At 41.1% G+C, this 19,822-nt stretch overlaps 2 protein-coding genes across 3 annotated transcripts; one reads left to right on the plus strand and one right to left on the minus strand.

Moving 5' to 3' along the window:
* Positions 1 to 8,889: 8,889 nt before the first annotated feature.
* On the minus strand, positions 8,890 to 11,764 carry tmem208 (transmembrane protein 208). Its single transcript, XM_029426083.1, has 6 exons — positions 11,506 to 11,764; positions 10,786 to 10,881; positions 10,167 to 10,226; positions 9,930 to 10,066; positions 9,725 to 9,809; positions 8,890 to 9,593 (listed from the first exon to the last, which is right to left on the minus strand). Exons 1-6 carry the CDS (start codon positions 11,509 to 11,511, stop codon positions 9,456 to 9,458), a joined length of 522 nt encoding a protein of 173 aa, XP_029281943.1. The 5' UTR covers positions 11,512 to 11,764; the 3' UTR covers positions 8,890 to 9,455.
* An 824-nt stretch (positions 11,765 to 12,588) lies between these two features.
* Positions 12,589 to 18,753, plus strand: slc39a1 (solute carrier family 39 member 1). Of its 2 annotated transcripts, none has more exons than XM_029426081.1 (4): positions 12,589 to 12,879; positions 14,092 to 14,222; positions 14,997 to 15,311; positions 16,508 to 18,753. In XM_029426081.1, exons 1-4 carry the CDS (start codon positions 12,765 to 12,767, stop codon positions 16,859 to 16,861), a joined length of 915 nt encoding a protein of 304 aa, XP_029281941.1. In that variant the 5' UTR covers positions 12,589 to 12,764; the 3' UTR covers positions 16,862 to 18,753. The 2 variants fall into 2 exon arrangements, with proteins under 2 accessions (XP_029281941.1, XP_029281942.1); XM_029426082.1 differs by having other exon boundaries at positions 12,589 to 12,782.
* The last annotated feature ends 1,069 nt before the right edge of the window (positions 18,754 to 19,822 follow it).

Genomic DNA, 19,822 nt, shown 5'->3' on the forward strand with positions numbered 1-19,822 from the left:
AGTTTGTATTTCACGATGACATTTTTCCTAATGGTCGTTTTATTTCATAATCCATAACATAACAATCCACAAAGTCTTGGTCAAACATTACAAACAGAGCCAGTTATGTCATCGGCTCCGCCCTGTTTAAAAAAGACTTTATTTGATTGTATGACAAAGTTATGGTTAGATAACAGATTTTGTCTGTATTTAGTGTTACAAACTTGACTAAGGCTTAAAAACAAGAGAAAGTTCACACACACACAAAAGTTCAAAAAGCAAGATTATTTGAATAAAATAAGATTTAATAAGGAAAAATAAGATAAGCAGAAAAGCAGGACATATAGCAGCCACATGGATGTAGGACATGTTCTGCCCGTCTTCTGATTTGTTAGTTTGTCCTTGAATCACCTCAAATACATGTACCCACAAAGGAAGCCCTTCATGTAGATGATGTTTCTCTAAATCAAGAAAAACGTGATTTTAATCCACACAGTGAAGTATTTCATCATGAGATGGCAGAAGCTTGTTGCTTTTAGGCAGCAAATTTCAATGCACAAAACACGACTTTTATGCTTTTGAGTTCATAACCTTCCCATTAAGATTTGGCAGACCACCGCGAGTAACTTAATATAGAAGACCTGACAAGGCTGAACTGAGATTGATGACTGAAACAAACCTTGAGGTCCTCAGGACGTTTCAGTCAAGATCTTCATGATTTTCAGAATCCAGGTTGAAATCAAGACGTTATCTTTACTGTACTGATGTAGCTCTTAATATCTGCCTTTGTTTTCAATCCTCCTAAAACCCATTTTTTGAATATCTTAAATATCAGTTTGTTTACCTAAATGATAGTGCTTTGTCATGTTACTTGATTTATTTGTTATTTGATAGCAGACAGACGAGTAGGACCAGCAACAAAGGCCGGACCGTTGCAGTTTTATGGTTTAGGTCCTAATCATTAGGCTTCCAGGAGACCCGGCTGACCTGGTATGATCATTTTGTTGTAATTTTCCTGTTGTATCCTTTAGAGCACATCTTTTACGTACTACTCTGACTCTTTGTGGAAAGGTTTTATTGTTATTGCATTTTATTCTCCTTATACTGGAAAGCATGTTGTGCTTCTTTGGGCTATTTAAACATTATTCTAATAATATAATTAATTGATTTGTTGTTATAATATTATTATATTACATTTCAGTGCTTTAAATTCAGATTACATCTGTAATGTTCAATTGTCGGTAATCATGATATTTGACACGCAGCCCTGGTATCATTCTTAGACTCCACCTACAAACACAAACATCCAAACATTCATTACATTATGAAAATATTAAAGGAGTACTTCACCGATTAAGCATCGTACTCCTATTCCTTGTCAAAACCATGTGCCTACATTACCCACAATACACCTCAACTGCCAACAGTTTTGTCAGAGATTTGGGTGTCATAGTCATTCACTTTCGAAGTACTCAGCAGGTATCTGTGTTCGGACAAAGTTAGTGCTTTGGGATGTAAATAATGACAAAGTCACATTTTGTAGAACATTTACTTTTTGTCGCCTTATATTTATCCATCCATCCATCCATCGTCTACCGCTTATCCGGGATCGGGTCGCGGGGGCAGCAGCTCCAGTAAGGAACCCCAATCTTCCCTTCTCCGGGCCACATCCTCCAGCTCCGACTGGGGGATCCTGAGGCGTTCCCAGGCCAGTGAGGAGATATAATCTCTCCACCGAGTCCTGGGTCTTCCCCGGGGTCTCCTCCCAGCTGGATGTGCCTGGAACACCTCCCTAGGGAGGCGCCCAGGTGGCATCCTTACTAGATGCCCGAACCACCTCAACTGGCTCCTTTCAACGTAAAGGAGCAGCGGCTCTACTCCGAGTCTCTCACGGATGGCTGAGCTTCTCACCCTATCTCTAAGGGAGACGCCAGCCACCCGTCTGAGAAAACCCATTTTGGCCGCTTGTACCCGTGATCTCGTTCTTTCGGTCATGACCCAGCCTTCATGACCATAGGTGAGGGTAGGAACGAAGATCGACCGGTAGATTGAGAGCTTTGCCTTCTGGCTCAGCTCTCTTTTCGTCACAACGGTGCGGTAAAGTGACTGTAATACCGCCCCCGCTGCTCCGATTCTCCGGCCAATCTCTCGCTCCATTGTCCCCTCACTCGCGAACAAGACCCCGAGGTACTTGAACTCCTTCACTTGGGGTAATGGCTCATTCCCTACCCGGAGTAGGCAATCCACCGGTTTCCTGCTGAGAGCCATGGCCTCAGATTTGGAGGTGCTAATCCTCATCCCAACCGCTTCACACTCGGCTGTGAACCGATCCAGTGACTGTTGAAGGTCACAGACCGATGATGCCATAAGGACCACATCATCTGCAAAGAGCAGCGATGAGATCCTCAGGTCACCGAACTGCAACCCCTCTCCTCCACGACTACGCCTCGATATCCTATCCATGAAAATCACGAACAGGATTGGTGACAAAGCGCAGCCCTGGCGGAGGCCAACATTCACGGGAAACGAGTCCGACTTACTGCCGAGTATCCGGACACAACTCTCGCTTTGGGCGTACAGGGATTGGATGGCCCTCAAAAGTGACCCCTCACCCCATACTCCCGCAGCACCTCCCACAGTATCACCCGGGGGACCCGGTCATACGCCTTCTCCAGATCCACAAAACACATGTAGCGTACCGGATGGGCGTACTCCCAGGCCCCCTCCAGGATCCTTGCGAGAGTGAAGAGTTGGTCCGTTGTTCCACGACCAGGACGGAATCCGCATTGTTCCTCTTCAATCAGAGGTTCGACTACCGGCCGAACCCTCCTTTCCAGTACCTTGGAGTAGACTTTACCAGGGAGGCTGAGAAGTGTGATACCCCTGTAGTTGGCACACACTCTCTGGTCCCCCTTTTTAAATAGGGGAACCACCACCCCGGTCTGCCAACCCCTAGGCACTGTCCCAGACTTCCACGCAATGTTGACGAGGCGTGTCAACCAAGACAGCCCCTCAACACCCAAAGCCTTCAGCATTTCTGGACGGATCTCATCAACCCCTGCGGCTTTGCCACTGTGGAGTTGTTTGACTACTTCAGTGACTTCCATTAGGGAAATTGACGATGATCCCCCATCAGCTTCCAGCTCTGCCGCAACCATAGAGGGCGTGTTAGTCGGATTCAGGAGTTCCTCAAAGTGCTCCTTCCACCGGCCGATAACCTTCTCAGTTGAAGTCAGCAGGGTCCCACCCTTGCTGTACACAGCTTGGATGGTTCCTCGCTTCCCCCTCCTGAGGTGCCGGATGGTTTTCCAGAAGCACCTTGGTGCCGACCGAAAGTCCTTCTCCATAGCTTCTCCGAACTTCTCCCACACCCGCTGCTTTGCCTCTGACACGGCAGAAGCTGCCGCCCTTCTAGTCCTTCGATACCCTGCAACTGTTTCCGGAGTCCTCCCGGATAACATAACCCGGAAGGACTCCTTCAGTCGGACGGCTTCCCTGACCACCGGGGTCCACCACGGTGTTCGAGGGTTACCGCCCCTTGAGGCACCTAAGACCTTGAGACCACAGCTCATCACCGCAGCTTCAGCAATAGAGGTTTTGAACATCGCCCACTCAGGTTCAATGCCCCCAACCTCCACAGGGATGGCTGAAAAGCTCCGCCGGAGGTGTGAGTTAAAGATCCCCAGGACAGGGGCTTCCTCCAGACGTTCCCAGTTCACCCGCACTACCCGTTTGGGTTTACCAGGTCTGTCCAGAGTCTTCCCCCGCCCCTTGATCCAACTCACCACCAGATGGTGATCAGTCGATAGCTCCGCCCCTCTCTTCACCCGAGTGTCCAAAACATGCGGCCTCAGGTCAGATGATACGATTACGAAATCGATCATTGACTTTTGGCCTAGGGTGCTCTGGTACCACGTGCACTTATGAGCATCCTTATGTTCGAACATGGTGTTTGTTATGGCCATTCCATGGCTAGCACAGAAGTCCAACAACAAACGACCGTTCGGGTTTAGATCAGGGAGGCCCTTCCTCCCAATCATGCCTCTCCAGGCGTCTCCATCGTTTCCCACGTGTGCGTTGAAGTCTCCCAGCAAGACTACGGAGTCCCCTACTGGAGCTCCCTGCAGGGCTCCATTCAGGGTCTCCAAGAAGGCCGAATACTCAGAACTGCGGTTTGGGGCATAGGCACAAACAACAGTCAGAGTTTTCCCCCCCATAACCCGAAGGCGTAGGGAGGCGACCCTCTCGTCCACCGGGATAAACTCCAACGTAGCGGCGCTCAGCCGGGGGCTAGTGAGTATCCCCACCCCGGCCCGACGCCTCACACCTTGGGCAACTCCGGAGAAGAATAGAGTCCAACCCCTATCCAGGAGTACGGTTCCAGAGCCAAGACTGTGCGTGGAGGTAAGCCCCACCAGATCCAACTGGTAGCGATCCACCTCCCGCACTAGTTCCGGCTCCTTCCCCCACAGAGAGGTGACGTTCCACGTCCCCAGAGCCAGCCTCTGCTGCCCGGGTCTGGTCCGTCGAGGTCCCTGACCATCACTGCCACCCATATGACAGCGCACCCGACCCCAGCGGTTTTTCCCATGAGTGGTGGGCCCACAGGATGGATGGATGGGAAGCACCACCCTCTCTGGGAACCATCACCTTATCGTGGTGGAGAGGTTTGTGTGTCCCTATGAACCTGAGAGCTGTGTTGTCTGGAGCCTAGTGCTCCTGGTAGGGTCTCCCAAGGACAAATTGGTCTCAGGTGAGGGGCCAGACTAAGAATGGTTCAAAAACGACTTCATGAAAGAAAGGGAAAGGAAAGGAGAGACCCTGCCCGGAGGAAGCCCGGGGCCCCCGTCTGGAGCCAGGCCCAGAGGGAGGGCCTGGTGGCCGGGTTTGCCACGGAGCCCGGTCGGGCACAGCCCGAAGAAGCTACGTGGTGCCTCCCATCCATCCAGCCTTATATTTAGTTTAATATTAACACCAGACCATCTACAGTGTTGCCTTACAGTGATGATCAGAAGCAGTAGAGCTACATTTTAACTACAATATAAAAGTGCATAGTATTATATTTAATTCATGTAACAGGCAGATGACAGAATAGATCGTTTTCAGGGAGGTGTTTATGTGCAGACACTTAATTCATCTATAAATATGTTACAGTCCAAAAGCAGCCCTTGTTCCATAAAAAACACACGAATATCCTTAATTAATCTGGTAATAGACGTAGCACATTAACAGATGAGACGCCACGTCTATGGTTTTATTGATTTACCTTAAGTTTGCAGTTGGTGACAAACAGGAGACGACCGGCTAGCGAGGGACGGAGCGAGATGAGGTGACAATCTCTGAGGAGGGTGGAGTATTTGCCACCAAGACTGATGCTCAGGATGCTTTCACACACACACACACACACACACACACACACACACACACACACACACACACACACACACACACACACACACACTCAAATGCAGCAGGAATTCTTGACAGCTTCTTTTTATGGCTATGGTGGGAGCTGTGAACTCTGCCTACCCAGTATTTAAAGGGGCAGTTCACCCCAACATTTTGAGATGTCTGTCTTCTCTTGAATATAATGGTGATGGCACTCAGCTTGTGGGGCTCAAAGCTCCAGAAAATAAAATGTTAAAACTCAACAGCAATGTCTCTTTCCAAAACTCCTGACCCAGTTATTAAAGATAATCCACAGACCTTGTTATGTTCAGTTTCATGTTTGATGATGTTTCATGTATTTTCTTTTCATCGTATTACTGCGCAGAAGCGAGCATCTACTCATAAACGAGAGGGTCGTACTCGTGACAGCGCAAGATGTAAACATTAATGACGTCCTCCTCGGCTGAGCTGTCAGCTAGCTCAGGTGAGCTCAGGAGAGCCTCTCGTCCATGAGTAGATGCACGCTTCCTTCTGCGCGGTGATACAGTTGGTGGGTGTAGTTCGGTAAAAAAAAAGAAAAAGGTTCCTACATGAAACTTCTCCTGACAGGGTCTGTGGATTATCTTGTCGCTAGTGATGCTTATTTGTTATTAGCAAGAAAGCATGAAGATTATAAATAGAAAATGTGTGTCGTGTACCAGCCACTCCTTCAATACAATCCAAACTATGAGAAGCGTTTGGGTCAGTTTCATTTGAGTCAAGACAAGGTTGAAACAGAGCAGAGATTATAAACTTGAAGCGGACTACTCCCAGCGCTCTGCCAAACACACTCCGAGAGCTCTGATTCTGTTTACACAGAGGAGGCTAAATGTTCAGGGGAACACTCTGCATGGCATGTAATTGCTTGTGATTCTCTCTCTTCACTTCAAAGACACAGGGAGCGCTGTAGTTCAAGGGTCAAAGGCTCGACTGTTGCCCAAATGCCCCCCAATTTCCTGTTTTGTCTGGCTCTGTCAGTGTAAAAAGGATCTAAAATGTGAGAGCTATGTTCTGCTGACGCAAAAGGCTTCACTTCAACTGATTGCTACCGCGCTTTCTATCTCACGTTAAATGCTTCTTGTTACTCTCACTGGTACAATGGGTTTAAACTGATGGGTTTTTTCCACACACAAAGCTTGGAAGATGGAATGCAGCTTCAACTCCCTTATTTCATCTTGTCAGGATGAACCCTTTTTTACGGCCATGGTAAACAAGAACCTCTCTCTCCCACTCTTTTTTTGTCTCTCCATCTTAAATCAGCAGCCAAGACCGGCACTCTCACATGCAGCACGTTATTTTCGGAAATACTTTTCTGTTTTGTGTTGCACCTCAAAGTAAGAGCAGAGACAATGCCGTGTTATTTAGAAAAGGGAACGTTTGCATACGAAAAAACAAGGTACATTTTCACATCTTTCACTGGGAAGTTTCTTAGCAAACAATTGGTTAAGATGGACATGTAAAATCCCCATTTCTGCACATCTTCCTACAGTAAACAAAACCGCCAGAAAACACAAAGTACATATGTGAGTTTTGAGGGGGTGGGGTTACATGCAAGTGAGTGGCCCCATTGCTAAATTACACTGCAACATGGTCCCTCTCAAAGCCCACATCTGGGATTGGCCCTGACAACTGGATGCCGTGCTGCTCTAATTTTGGTTACTTTGTTTATAACCCTATAATAGAGACAGTATAGGACCACAGGGCAGGAATGAAGGAGGGCAGGACACAAGCAAAGTAAAAGCAGTCATTCTGAAAAGATTTTAGGAAGGATATAAAGTTGGGTAAAGAGAGCTGTTTGAATTCCTATGTATGACATTAAGGCGCTCTTTAAATGCCTCGCTGCTTTGTTTTTTCTTTTTAACAGAATTCACACCAGCACAGTGATTCCTCTTCAGACCTGAACACTGCAGGTTTAAGCTTGTTGAGTTGGGTAAGCATGGATGTACCAGTAATGAGAAATGTGTAATTATATTGGGAGCAGATCTGGGCTTTGCCAGCCCACTCAGTCTCTTTGGAGTCTGAGCAGGAACATAATCACTAAATACACTTTGTCAACACTGGATAGAAAGAATAAAGTCACTTAGTAGACTTGATAATAATCAACATTTTCCCCCTGAGGACAAGGCTCAACTCACCGGATGGAAACAGAAGAGTGGTTGCCATTTCTTCAGTATTTGAGGATTATACTGTCATCTACGCACTGATTTGTCAGCTCTAATTTTAAATCTCTAATCTCAAATATGTGAGCAGTTTGTGCGATTGAAAAAAGACAGGCGATGATGTCTGATTTGTTACAGCCAGTAATGTTACTGTTCACTTAATTACTCATCTACACCTCACACTGTGTTTACAATTTTAATTTATAACAACGTGCTCGCTGTCCTCTAAAGCCTAAAGCTGCTACTGAGCAGGAAATCAAAACAAATTATTTAAAAAGATTAAACTACGTGTTGTTTCTGTGGAATAATAATCAAAGCATGTCGCTGTCCAGTGAAATGCAAATTGAAGGATTACATGACTGTACATGGGTTGAGAAACATCCTCTCAAAACACACTGGATTATGGTAAAGTAATTCAAAACTATGCTGGAGCTGAAACATCGACTCAGTTAGTCAATCGACAGATTGATCCACAATAGTTTCGATAATTTGTTAATTTCTTAACCAAAGTGGATTTGGACCGTTGGTCGGTCTGAACGAGCCATCTGAAGACAAGTTCTTGAAATGTTACATCATTAACAAGGAATTAATTAATTTAATAATCACCATAATTAAAATAATTGTTAGTGGCAGGCGCAAAATGGCAAAAACTCAATATAATCATTTAAATAGTTTTTTGAATAAAGTGGCATCCACCAAAAGCTCTTCATGCAACACTCACAACTAATCCTGCCTGTTCTTCATAGATACAAGTAATAACAGGAAAGATTGGTGTCAGCAACGTGCTTTTATTGCTTTTATCAATGCAGAAACTAACTGAAAGTATCCATTTCTATTTGGATGAGTGACTCTTACATTACATATTGTTGCCAAACCAAAATTCCACCAATATATTTTTATGTGATTAGTTACACTTTAATAAAGGATGTAAAAAACAAAACAAAGGTAAGACTAAATTATTGCCAAAGCTTTAGAAAGCTCTTAGTGGAAAATATAGATAATTCCAATGTGAACTGTCATCGCCTCTACGGTACACTTAGCTTAAACTTTGGCCAAGCATTCCTACTTTTGATTTAAGAGGGTAAATTCCACATATTTCTATGACAATAAGATTATAACCCCTTTCAGTTTGTAAGAGAACCATTCAGACGGACCCAGCCATTTAAAAAACAATTGTGTTTTATGCTCTAATGAGTTCATCAGAACACCAAAAGCTCATTTTAGCCTCATAGAATAAATGAAAATAATTGGTCAGTACTTTAAGTCCTGACTGAAGACAAAATGTTAACAACATACTGAAGAATAAAAACCTTCTTGAAACACATGAGGATCAACTGCACACACTGGAGGGAGATTTATTACAAAAACGTAATTTTTCTTTTAAAACTTGACTTCTATTTTTATTTTAGAAGACTTAATAAATCAGAAACAAAATCAGATGTGTAAAGAAGGACTACTGATGAATTATGTTACATTTTTGAAAAATAAAATAAAAGTCATGCCATGACAAAAGTGGCACAGACAAAATGTTTTGACTCATTTTTGTAACCGTATCGTGCGAGTTGTCAAGGGGACGTTTGATGGAAATCTGCAGAAGGCAGTGGGACGGGATTGTGCAATGCCAAAAACTCTTAAATCTCTGCATGAGCATAAATTTGGACCGTGACATTATCTAAATAGGGAACATTTCATTTAATAGTTTAGGGAGAAAATTTGATTTCAGGAGAAAGCAGAAAGAACCAACAAACATGGAAAACAAGATTCCACAGTATCAGATTTGGATTGAGTGTAATTTAATAACAAAATTTCTTCCTGAATAACTTATGAGTGCCTTACTATCTGTATATTAGATTCTGTGTATAAAAATACTGCTCCGTCTGCCCTGAAGCATCAGAATCTTTTCATCTGTCTGCGCTCTTGTCTTCTCTGCTTCTTCTCGTTCACTTCCTCTGGTGCCGACGGGCCGTCTGCCATAAACCAGGGGCCCAGAAAGTTTACCCACAGCAGGTGGAGGGCTCGGGCCGGGGCCTGAGACACACAAGAAGACAAGATCAAATTATGAGACATGAGGAAAGCAGAAAGGGAAAAGAAATTAGGCGTAGAAATAACAGCTATCTCATAGGATTTATCAGGGGAACTGAGAAGGAAAATATTCTTACCAGCAGCCAAAGATACCAGAAATAAGAAGAGATCGTGCTGACCACTTGTACTATGGCTGTGAGCAGGATGACGTCCTTCAGGTGCCTAAAACCAGAACACACACAAAAAAATTAAAATTAAAAAATTTCACGCAGTGGACAAGGGTGAACAGTATTTTCAGCTTTTTTCACTGTGTATGTAGACTGAAGATGGAGTTTCTCTTACTCTGCCATTCCCTGCTCCATGTTCAAGTCTATTCCTCCGTCCAGGAGACTTCCATCCTCAGCAAACACGGCCTTGGCCATGGCAGACATGGAGCGGTAACTCCCGACATACACTGCTAGCGCGAACATAAGCAGCAGCTACAGGAGGCGTATAAGGTGTTAGGACAGATTTGGGAGATTTTAAATAATCTTAATTAAATAAAAATGATCCAATCAACTAAAAGATGAACAAACTCACCCATGTGCAAAATGTAGACGAACTGTAGAACACCAAAAGATTTACGGCAACATATATTGCCTGCAGAGGAAGAGCAGTATATTTGAAATGGGGTTGGACGGCATGACAGTATAATGGAGCTGCAATGGTTAATTGATTCATCACTCAGCAGGACTGCATTATGCTAACTTTTTTTACTTAGAAATATTTGTCAATATCACAATTGAAAATGAGTTATGCTATGAAAGAGGATTTTATTTATACTGCCCTAATTTGTAACTGAAACAACTGAGAGTTCAACACACTGTCATTTTTAAAAGGGAAACATTAAGAATGTAGTGTAAACACAAAATAATGTGACACGTACAACATACTGTCAAGCCTAACACGGGATCTGGTGTATCAAGTGAAACAATAAAAGCCACCGGGCTGCATGGATGATTTGCAGCTTACATGAGATTCAAGCAACTTGCAGAAGTAGTAGTTTAAAGAACTGAAGTTTGACAATAAGAATAAGGGGACCACGGACATCAGTGAACTTACCTTCATGTGAAACCACTCGTTCAACTGGAGACTGCAGAGTGACACTCGAAAACATTTCTTATGACTGAACCAAGACAAACAGCGTTGAAGTTCTTACGTTAGCTCCAAGGATGACTCTGGTGTAGAACTTCAGCGTCGCCTCGTTCTCCTCATAGATCTGCTTCTTTCCCTTTGTGCCAACTTTACCTTTGGGCTGTTGGGAAAAACACAGAGAGCAGATTCAGCGTTATCAACTAATTAATGCGCCAAAAGTCCAAATACCCAAAATATATTCACTTATCTTAACTGTGATTCTGCGGTGTGAAATATTCAGTTTGTGGGGGAAAGACAGATTGTTTTGTATTTATTATTAGCTTCTTCTGCAGCCTGTGGAGTCATTTTGCACTGAAGCATCAGCTGTAGTGAAATGTTGACAGTTCAGCTTTGAAACTCTCAAAACTACTTGTCCAACCTCCACATCATCTATTCACTTGAGCATAACCTAAATATAATTCTTAATGATGATTATGTATATTTGTCGTTTGATTTCAACATTATCCATTGCTTATGTCATGTTGATCAAGATGTATTATGCTCCTTCTCTGTTGAATAGTCTTAAACCCCAAAACATCAAGGCATTAGTTCATTGCATACATCTGTCAAGCATATGTATATACATTTCTATTAGACTTGTGTCTTGTACATGTATGCAGAATTGATCTTGACTTTCTCTGATGAAGGATTTGTCATTCGGCACCAAAGCGAACAAGAACAACTGTAAGTAAATGTAGAAGTGAGTCAGTCAGCTGTTGCAGCTTCATGTGTCTGTTTCTCTCACCGCCATTCGCTCTCTGATGATCTCTTCCGCTGCGTCTTCTCTGACATCGACCTGTGACCCGCAGTCGCTTCTCTCTGTTACTATATTATCACTGCATCAAACAATACACTCACAAATATCCCTGCGGTGAGATTTCTTATAACACATCAGCATTTGGGGCTTCTTCTGATGGTCGTCAACATATCCGGCGCATGAAAATGTCGTCATCAACCGTGTGAGTGAAAGCAGCGCGTGAAATTTGGTGACAGGTTACCATCTGCTGGTCATTTGAGAATAAATCAATGAATCAATAATTAGCCTTATTAATAGCGTTAGCAACGAGAAAAGATAATAAATATAAGATAGAACTGTGTTTATTTATTGTATTCCTATCTATTGAAGTTATTTTATTTATTATTATTCATTTATAAAAATACACTACGAGTCTTTACAATGAGGCTTTCTTATTAATGCACGATTTAAGGTTTTTATCATGCTGTTTAACCTTTATAAAACACAAACATGGTTCCTGTTGTAGCCTAAAATATATAATATACAGTATACTCTATTACTTATGTTAGATTAGATTAGATTCAACTGTATTGTCATTGCACAGTAAACCTACAGGTATCTAACCGGAAGTGCACAAATCAGTGAAGTCCAGAGTAATGCACATATGTATAGTGGTAATGTAAATAACAAATAATAAGTAAGGGGTAGATATGAATACACTAAGATATATAGGCTACAGTGCGAACAGTATGAACCATGCACAGCAGTTACAGTATGCAGTACAGGTATAAGTGTAAATAAAACCATCTAGAAATGACCTTATTAAATGTGTGTAGGTCAGTGTTGGACGAGGATCTTTTACCTAAAGTAACTAAAGTAATCCAAAATATTTAGTGGAGTAAAGAGTACAATATTTGTCTAATACATGTTGTCGAGTAAAAGTATAAAGTTGCATGGGAATAATCAAGTAAAGTACAAGTACCTACAAGATGTACTTGAGTACTGAATATTAATAAATGTAATGTTAGTAAAGAGATACCTTTTGGGGCGCCCTCTTCCGGTTTTTCACGATATATTATGTTTTACCCTTCACGACCACCGTACGACAGATCCCACTGTCCACATAATAACATGAGTGGCTGCTTGCCTCAGTGAAACCCTTATCTTCATATCGGTTCATCAAACTCCAGTTTACTTCGTAGCTAATCAAATGACAGAACAGTTAGGCAGATAGCCTCACATTTGAACGGACAGTTTTATGCTGCAACATGGAGTATCTGCTTCAGGTGAAAATAGGCGCTCTGATCGGTTTATTGCTCTTAACTCTTCTTTTTGGATTTATCCCTGCTCGAATCAAATGGTTCAGAGACACAAACGGGACAGGTTGGTAAACGTTCATGTTATATAATCAGCGGACGTGAGACACTATTACCTTAGCACGTTCATAAAATAGCCTTTATAACTGTTATTTTCATATTGCAAAGCAGGGGGGGCATTAAAATCTAATTTCAGTTCAAGAATGTGGATTATGGCGAACAAAGTAAACATTTTACTTTGATTAGATTAGTTTGTTGCTTTATGACATCTGCGCCGAACTAAAAAGGGAAGATCGCTGATTAATTTGCAGTTTTCTTTACTGTTCATCGATGTGTTACCATGTGCAGATAAACAAACCAACCTTAAATCGCCAGAAGTTTTAATGAAGTTTGGTGCTAGTGGAAGGTACAGGGTTTCAGATCGTGGTTTCACCAGCCTAACTGAATCACATGTTTTAGCTGTAGATAGTGTTGTAAATGCAATTAAAAGCTATTGATTTGATCAACTATGATTAAGAAACCATTAACGCAGTGGTAAAGTGGTTAATAATAATTTCCATTTATCATAAATCAAACACATGATTTGATTTATGATAATCAATCTGCATTGTGAGCAGAAACAAATAATTATACTGCAAATGTGTTAATGTTGTAATTTGTAATCTGCTAACATTAATAAATCCCCCTTTTACCCATGCAGTCAGCTGACATGGGTGGAGCCTGAAGCCCAAAGCTTCTTGATACATGGTCACATTTAATAGTTTATGACAGAAAGAACAAGGATTTCTTGATGGTGAACTTTGCCTTTCTTAAATGGAAGTGAGAGTATAATTTCTCTTCATTACATCCGCATGTGTGTTAGTGCTCCTCTGAGTCATTTGGATGTTTCTGGTTTCATAGTCATCATGTGTTACTTTAATTATTCTAATTTTGGAAGGAATGGCAGTGATTTAATCTGTGTCTGAGATGTACCATCAATCCTTCAATTATAGGCAAATTCAGTAATAATAATAAATATTGAACCAATTGATAAAAACAAGTTAGAAAATGTAAAACGCCCCATTTATTCACATAGAGAATTGTGATTCACTAATAGATTTTCTTCTAAAAAATGCACCACAACAGAGTAACACCTAACTGAGGGTAAAATCGGAAAAATATGCTTTATTTATTCTGCACTGGTGATGGCATTTGGTCTGTAGTAATTGTATCATTGTGTGTAATTGTGTGTATATTCATGTTGAAACATAAGCAATGTTCTTATCTTTCCTTTTTGCAGAAATCCACCGCACAGTTCTGAGCCTGATCAGCTGTTTTGCCGGTGGGGTTTTCCTGGCAGCATGTCTGCTGGACATCATTCCAGATTATCTGTTGGACATCAACGCTGAGCTGGATGCTCGGAAGGTGGAGGTATGTCCAAGTTTGGACTCATTTAGACAAACTCGGGGTCTGAATAAATGGTCAAATATGTTATGTATGAAGACATGGGTTGCAACTAACAATTATTTTTATTTTACATTTATTTGTCAACATTTCTTCAATTAATCTGTCAGTTATTTAGTTTATAAAATGTCAGAAAGTAGTAATAAATGTGCAACTTAATTTCAAAGAGCGCACCAATGTTCAACTCACACTGATAGAAATCTGGAAAAGAAAAAAGCAACAAAGCCTCACATGTGAGAATCTGGAACCAGAACATGTTTTGTGTTTTTACTTGATCATTTACTTAAACGATTAATCGATTATCAAATTTGTTTGTGATTATTTTCCAGTTTATCAACTAATTAGTTAATTGACTAAATCACCCACAAAGTGTAAAGATCTGTCCATGTGTGTTAAACATATAGTAGTCTATAGTATTAGGAGTACTAAAGAAAAAGGCCAACTGTATTTGCTGTGTTATTCTGTTAAAGAATAAAACATTTTCCAGCCGTATTTATTCTTTGAAGAAAGAAAAACGAAAAAGACAAACATTAAACATAAAGTAAGAACATGTGTATTCTTCACATATAAACCAGCTATTGCAGTTGCTTTTGACAGCACTTTTAGACATCCTATCCTGGATGACTGAGGGTTTTTATAGACATAATGTGCTGCTATCTGTTTACAATCTGTGTTTCCTAATTCTTGATTTTATCAGACTGAGCCTGCAGACTGATTAATCTCTCTTTCGGTCTCAAACAGACCAGCTTCCCCCTTCCAGAGTTCATCATGGCTGCCGGCTTCTTCATGGTCCTCATACTAGAGAGGATTGTCCTGAATTTTCGGGAGATGGCAGCATCTCAGGAGGAGAGGGCGCCCCTTATACCGGACAACAGTAATGGCCATGGACATGGACATGGCCATGGAACAAGTCCTGATCTGGAGGGCAGCGGCCAACACGTCCATGTAGACTTTCAGGCTCACTCCCCCTTTCGCTCCTTCATGCTCTTCCTCTCCCTCTCGCTCCACTCGGTTTTTGAGGGTCTTGCTATCGGCCTGCAGAGCACGGACTCAAAGGTGAAAGACACAAAGTACTTGACCTGAACTTAAAGGGGTACTGTGGAGATTATTTTAAGAATTTGAAATCAAGCATGGTTGATGAAATAGATATCCGCACGCTTAGATCAATGCAGTGTCACGCTTTATTTGAGCTTTCTGTTTCACAGACATCAGAGCACACACGAGAGCTCATACAAAGTGTAACACTGCATTGATCTAAGCGTGCCGATAACTCTTTTATCAGTTTGGACTCTTTGATATTTAGCAAAGATTAAGCCAGCGTCATTCTGAAAATCCAGCATTATTCACTTCCATGTTTACTAGCTTTCAGTTTTCTTCTTCCCTGCTTTTGTTGGTGCATTGCAGCATATTTTGGCGTGTTACCACCACCTGTATAGTAGTGGACTAATGTGACACCATTGATGATTGGACTGTGTTTCACGTCACCTGCTAGCGTACATCCTCAACAAAACGGGGATCCACCTATAGAAAAAACAGTCTTTAGCGCTGCCAGAGATTTGAAGCTCCACAGGAAACCTTTAAATCTGTTCACAGTTCCAGAGAATATGCAGCATTTGTTGTTTTCTCCACTTTAATTTCACTCTTATAAAGAATCAAATTCTTGCATAAAGTGACCTCGTTTTCAGGCTTTTGTACATGTCACGTACTTTGTAAACATTTGTCTTAGAGAAGCGCTGCTCAAACACAGTAGGAATCATATTCACAGCATAATGCCAGAAGAAAGCAGTTTCAGTTTATAGCTTCAGGACGCTTTGACAGGAAAGGAATCTCGCTGTCATGAGTCCGATCTGCGTCTTCTGGTCACAAGAACACCTACGTAGTCTGAGCATACTTTCAGTGTTCCCTCAGGACTTTTCTTTTACATGAACAGTAACTGTTATGTGTTATTTGTCTCTTCATATGGAAATGTACTCTTTGAATTGCAGCCTTTTTCCACAATGACCTAATATTACCAGAGATATTAAGCACCTAGCTACCATGATATAAACATTATGACACATATCTCCAATGATTGACAAATCTATTGTCCTATAGTATGTCCTATAGTATGTCCTGTCGTATTGCCGAATCCTATTTACACAATACATTTCAACCCAGCCTTTATATACAAAATCATCAACATTTGCTATTGTTTGTGTTAATATAGACGCTGTTAAATGAGGGAGAAATAACCTCTTTGTTTTCTTCTCCAGGTATTAGAGATCTGCATCGCTATACTTGTCCACAAGAGCATCATAGTGTTCAGCCTGTCGGTGAAGCTTGTCCAGAGCACAGTCCGTCCATTATGGATTGCCGCTTACATCACCGTGTTCGCCATGATGTCGCCTATAGGCATCGGCATCGGCATCAGTGTGATGGAGGCTCGGCTAGCAGCTGGAGCTCTGATCCAGGCCATCCTGGAGGGGCTCGCCGCGGGGACGTTTATTTACATCACCTTTCTAGAGATCCTCCCGCATGAGCTCAACTCCCCCGGGAAGCAGCTTCTCAAGGTGCTCTTCATCCTGCTGGGCTTCAGCGTCATGGCAGCTCTGACGCTTTTGGCATGAGACTGAGACCAGTCAAGCTGTCTTCGTCAGAAAATAAGTAGTCGGTTCACTGCTGCACTGTTTCACCCAACTCTGGAGTTTTTAATGTCAAAGAGAGCATGACAACAGATGTTGATGTTTTATTGCTTTTAAATTCTTTTTTTAATTCATAAAGGAGGAGTCCGGACTAATATGACTATATCATATATTTTTAAGAGGAGTTTATGTAAAGAGGAACCACTTCCTGCAATCTTAAGTTTGAACTGAGAGAAGCACAGGGGAAAGAAGTGGCATATCACAGAGTCCCCTCATTTATCACCGGCCTTGTTTTGGACCTGCAAACAAAACCAGAGCTTCGCACCTTTGACACTGTTGAGGACAAAAAGACTGGACACAAAGGGCCATGTTGTATGTATATGATACCCTGCAAATTCAATCATGTCAGTTTACCAGGTCTTTAATGTTTACATTGTGTTTGATACTAACTGAAATGTGAAGCTTCTTCTTTCCAAACGGCACTAATTGTGCCTTTTGTTGTATAAGTGTCTCATATGGTAGGTTCTTCACTGCAGGCTCAGATGGCATGTGTAACTTGTTATTAATTGGCGTGACCCTGGGTTATTTGGTAAATACTGGCATTTTAGTGCAATGCTTTTAGATGTAGTTTCCAGCATTAGGCTGCTTTGCTTCTCATTACAAACTGTAATATCAACATTGTCCAGTAAACTAGTGTAAATGAAAACTCAATTCTTGATGCCTTGAGAAGTTGTATGCCAAAAGAAATAGTGGCAATGATGAGAAAATATGTGGGATTTCTTTTTATACTGCTTGCACTTTTTCCAATAAAGAATCAGTGATTACCTACAAATGAGCAAGGTTCAAACAGAGTTGGCTTTTAAAAACCCACAATTCAAATAAGCCGATCCCTGTGATTTACATTATGTCGACCTTTGTCCCAGTTTAGTACATTCACTTTTCCAACATTGCAGTTGAAAAACTGAATGTACTGAATGCTGTTTCTTGTTAAACTCATGTTCTATGTCGAGTGCTTTACTTCTCCATTTTGATCCTAAACAAATAAATAAGCTTTAAATATCAATATATTATATTGTTGTGTCAACAAATCAACCAAGCAGAAAACAACAGTAAAACACATCGAGTACACAACTGTTTTTCCTTATGTTCCACACATGTAAAGTGGCTTTAACAAAGTATTACAGAGAGAAATACAATGTTTCAAAACTGAAATAAAGAAAAAAAAAATATATATATATATATATCTCTCTATCTATCTGTACTTTCGGCCTGTTACACTCAAACTCGACAAGTATATTAAGTCCATGTATGTAATTATAGTTTTGAACTGTCCCTGCTTAGTCTCAATTCCTGTTTTAGTCTGTCATGTGATTGTCCGAATGTAGAACAAAAAGCAGGAAGTTGAAAGGTGTTGGTAGGGACAAAAATGTGGCATGTTGCAAGTGCACCATTATTTTCATTAGGAGTCATCTGATCAAAGTAATAGGTTGAAACTGTTCCCCAATAGCAAAGCCTCTGCTTTCACTTCAGTGTTGTTAATGTTCTTGTTGTCAGAATAGCAACGGGTGCATTATAATGTGTAACAATTATTTGTAACGTACAAACTCATCAATTGTCTTTTGCAAGAACACCTGCATATATTTCTTTGTGATTTATGATTGTTAATCTCGTGAGACAACTTTGTTGTCTGATGTGTAAACTTGATCAGATGCCTTGTTTGTTGTTTGTTGTTTGTTGTGTGCAAAGGTTGCTTAAACTTAATTTAAACATTCTTTAAATACAACTTCAATTTACTCAAATGACTCTTTCAGGGATATTTACATATTTAAAGTACGTTAAACAAATACTTCTTGTACAATAAACATACTGTATATTGATATGTGTCTAAATGTTATTAAGTAATATAATTTGAATATACATAGAGTACATGTTAAACAAATACTTTATTTCACTTAATTATCGGTTAATAGTGTCCCAAAATAGCAGTTAATTGCACTAAAGTGTAGTCAAGTAAATGTAAAATATGGTACATTAAGTGTAATATTTGTACATCAGAAACAGAAAACTGTAGACAAATTAATCATGAATGGAAATGTACTAAGTACACAAACATGTTAACGAGCAGTGTGTAATCATTGTGGGTCAAATGTGCTGTGATCCTCCTTAACATGTATGTGTTGGTGCCAGTGAGCCCATTGTTACTTTAGTGCACCATTTAAAACAATACTTTACAGATTTGTATTTATCTTCCTCTGCTTCTAATCCAAAGAAAGCTTTAATGACATTATTAACTTCTACTGAATGTTTCTGGGGAGGGATCTGATGCCATGTGGGTTAATGTGGCAGCAGACTGCTGGAGCCACTAGAGGGGAGTGTCGATCCTCTGACTGATAGCCTCCCATAGTGACAACAGATTTCACAGAGGCAGGAATAAAGGACTGGACTATTAGTTTTAGTAATATACTCCAGTGATGTTTTAGATAACTAATGAGACAATTTAAGAAGTTGTTTTTGGCCATATTTTGAGCACAGGTGTAAGTGATCAAGATAACGACGCCCCAATCAAACTGTCCTGGTTTACTGGGACGCTTGGAGCCACCGTTAATGTTATTAGTAACACCTGCGCTTTCTCCACTAAGACAAGTTAAAAGATGTCAGCTGTGTAAAAACATTCCTCGGATCTTTAAGTCTGTGTTGTCTTCACAGTCTGACAGAAGTGGACAAATTCAGCAGCACTGTTGGAATAATGAATTCATTTAATTTGACTTAAAGAGTTTTAAATGACTACATCTTTCTGTTTCCAACCTGAATACTCATCAATGATCTAATGTATACACCATCGGCTAGGCTATATGCTCAGGGCTCAACGTTAATGGGTTTTTTCACAAATTTTCTTGCACAAATTCTTACTGGCCCCTATATAAATTGTTTGTTTTTTATTAGTGG

The sequence above is a fragment of the Cottoperca gobio genome, chromosome 3 (assembly GCF_900634415.1).
Source record: "Cottoperca gobio chromosome 3, fCotGob3.1, whole genome shotgun sequence".
Lineage (NCBI taxonomy): Eukaryota > Metazoa > Chordata > Actinopteri > Perciformes > Bovichtidae > Cottoperca > Cottoperca gobio.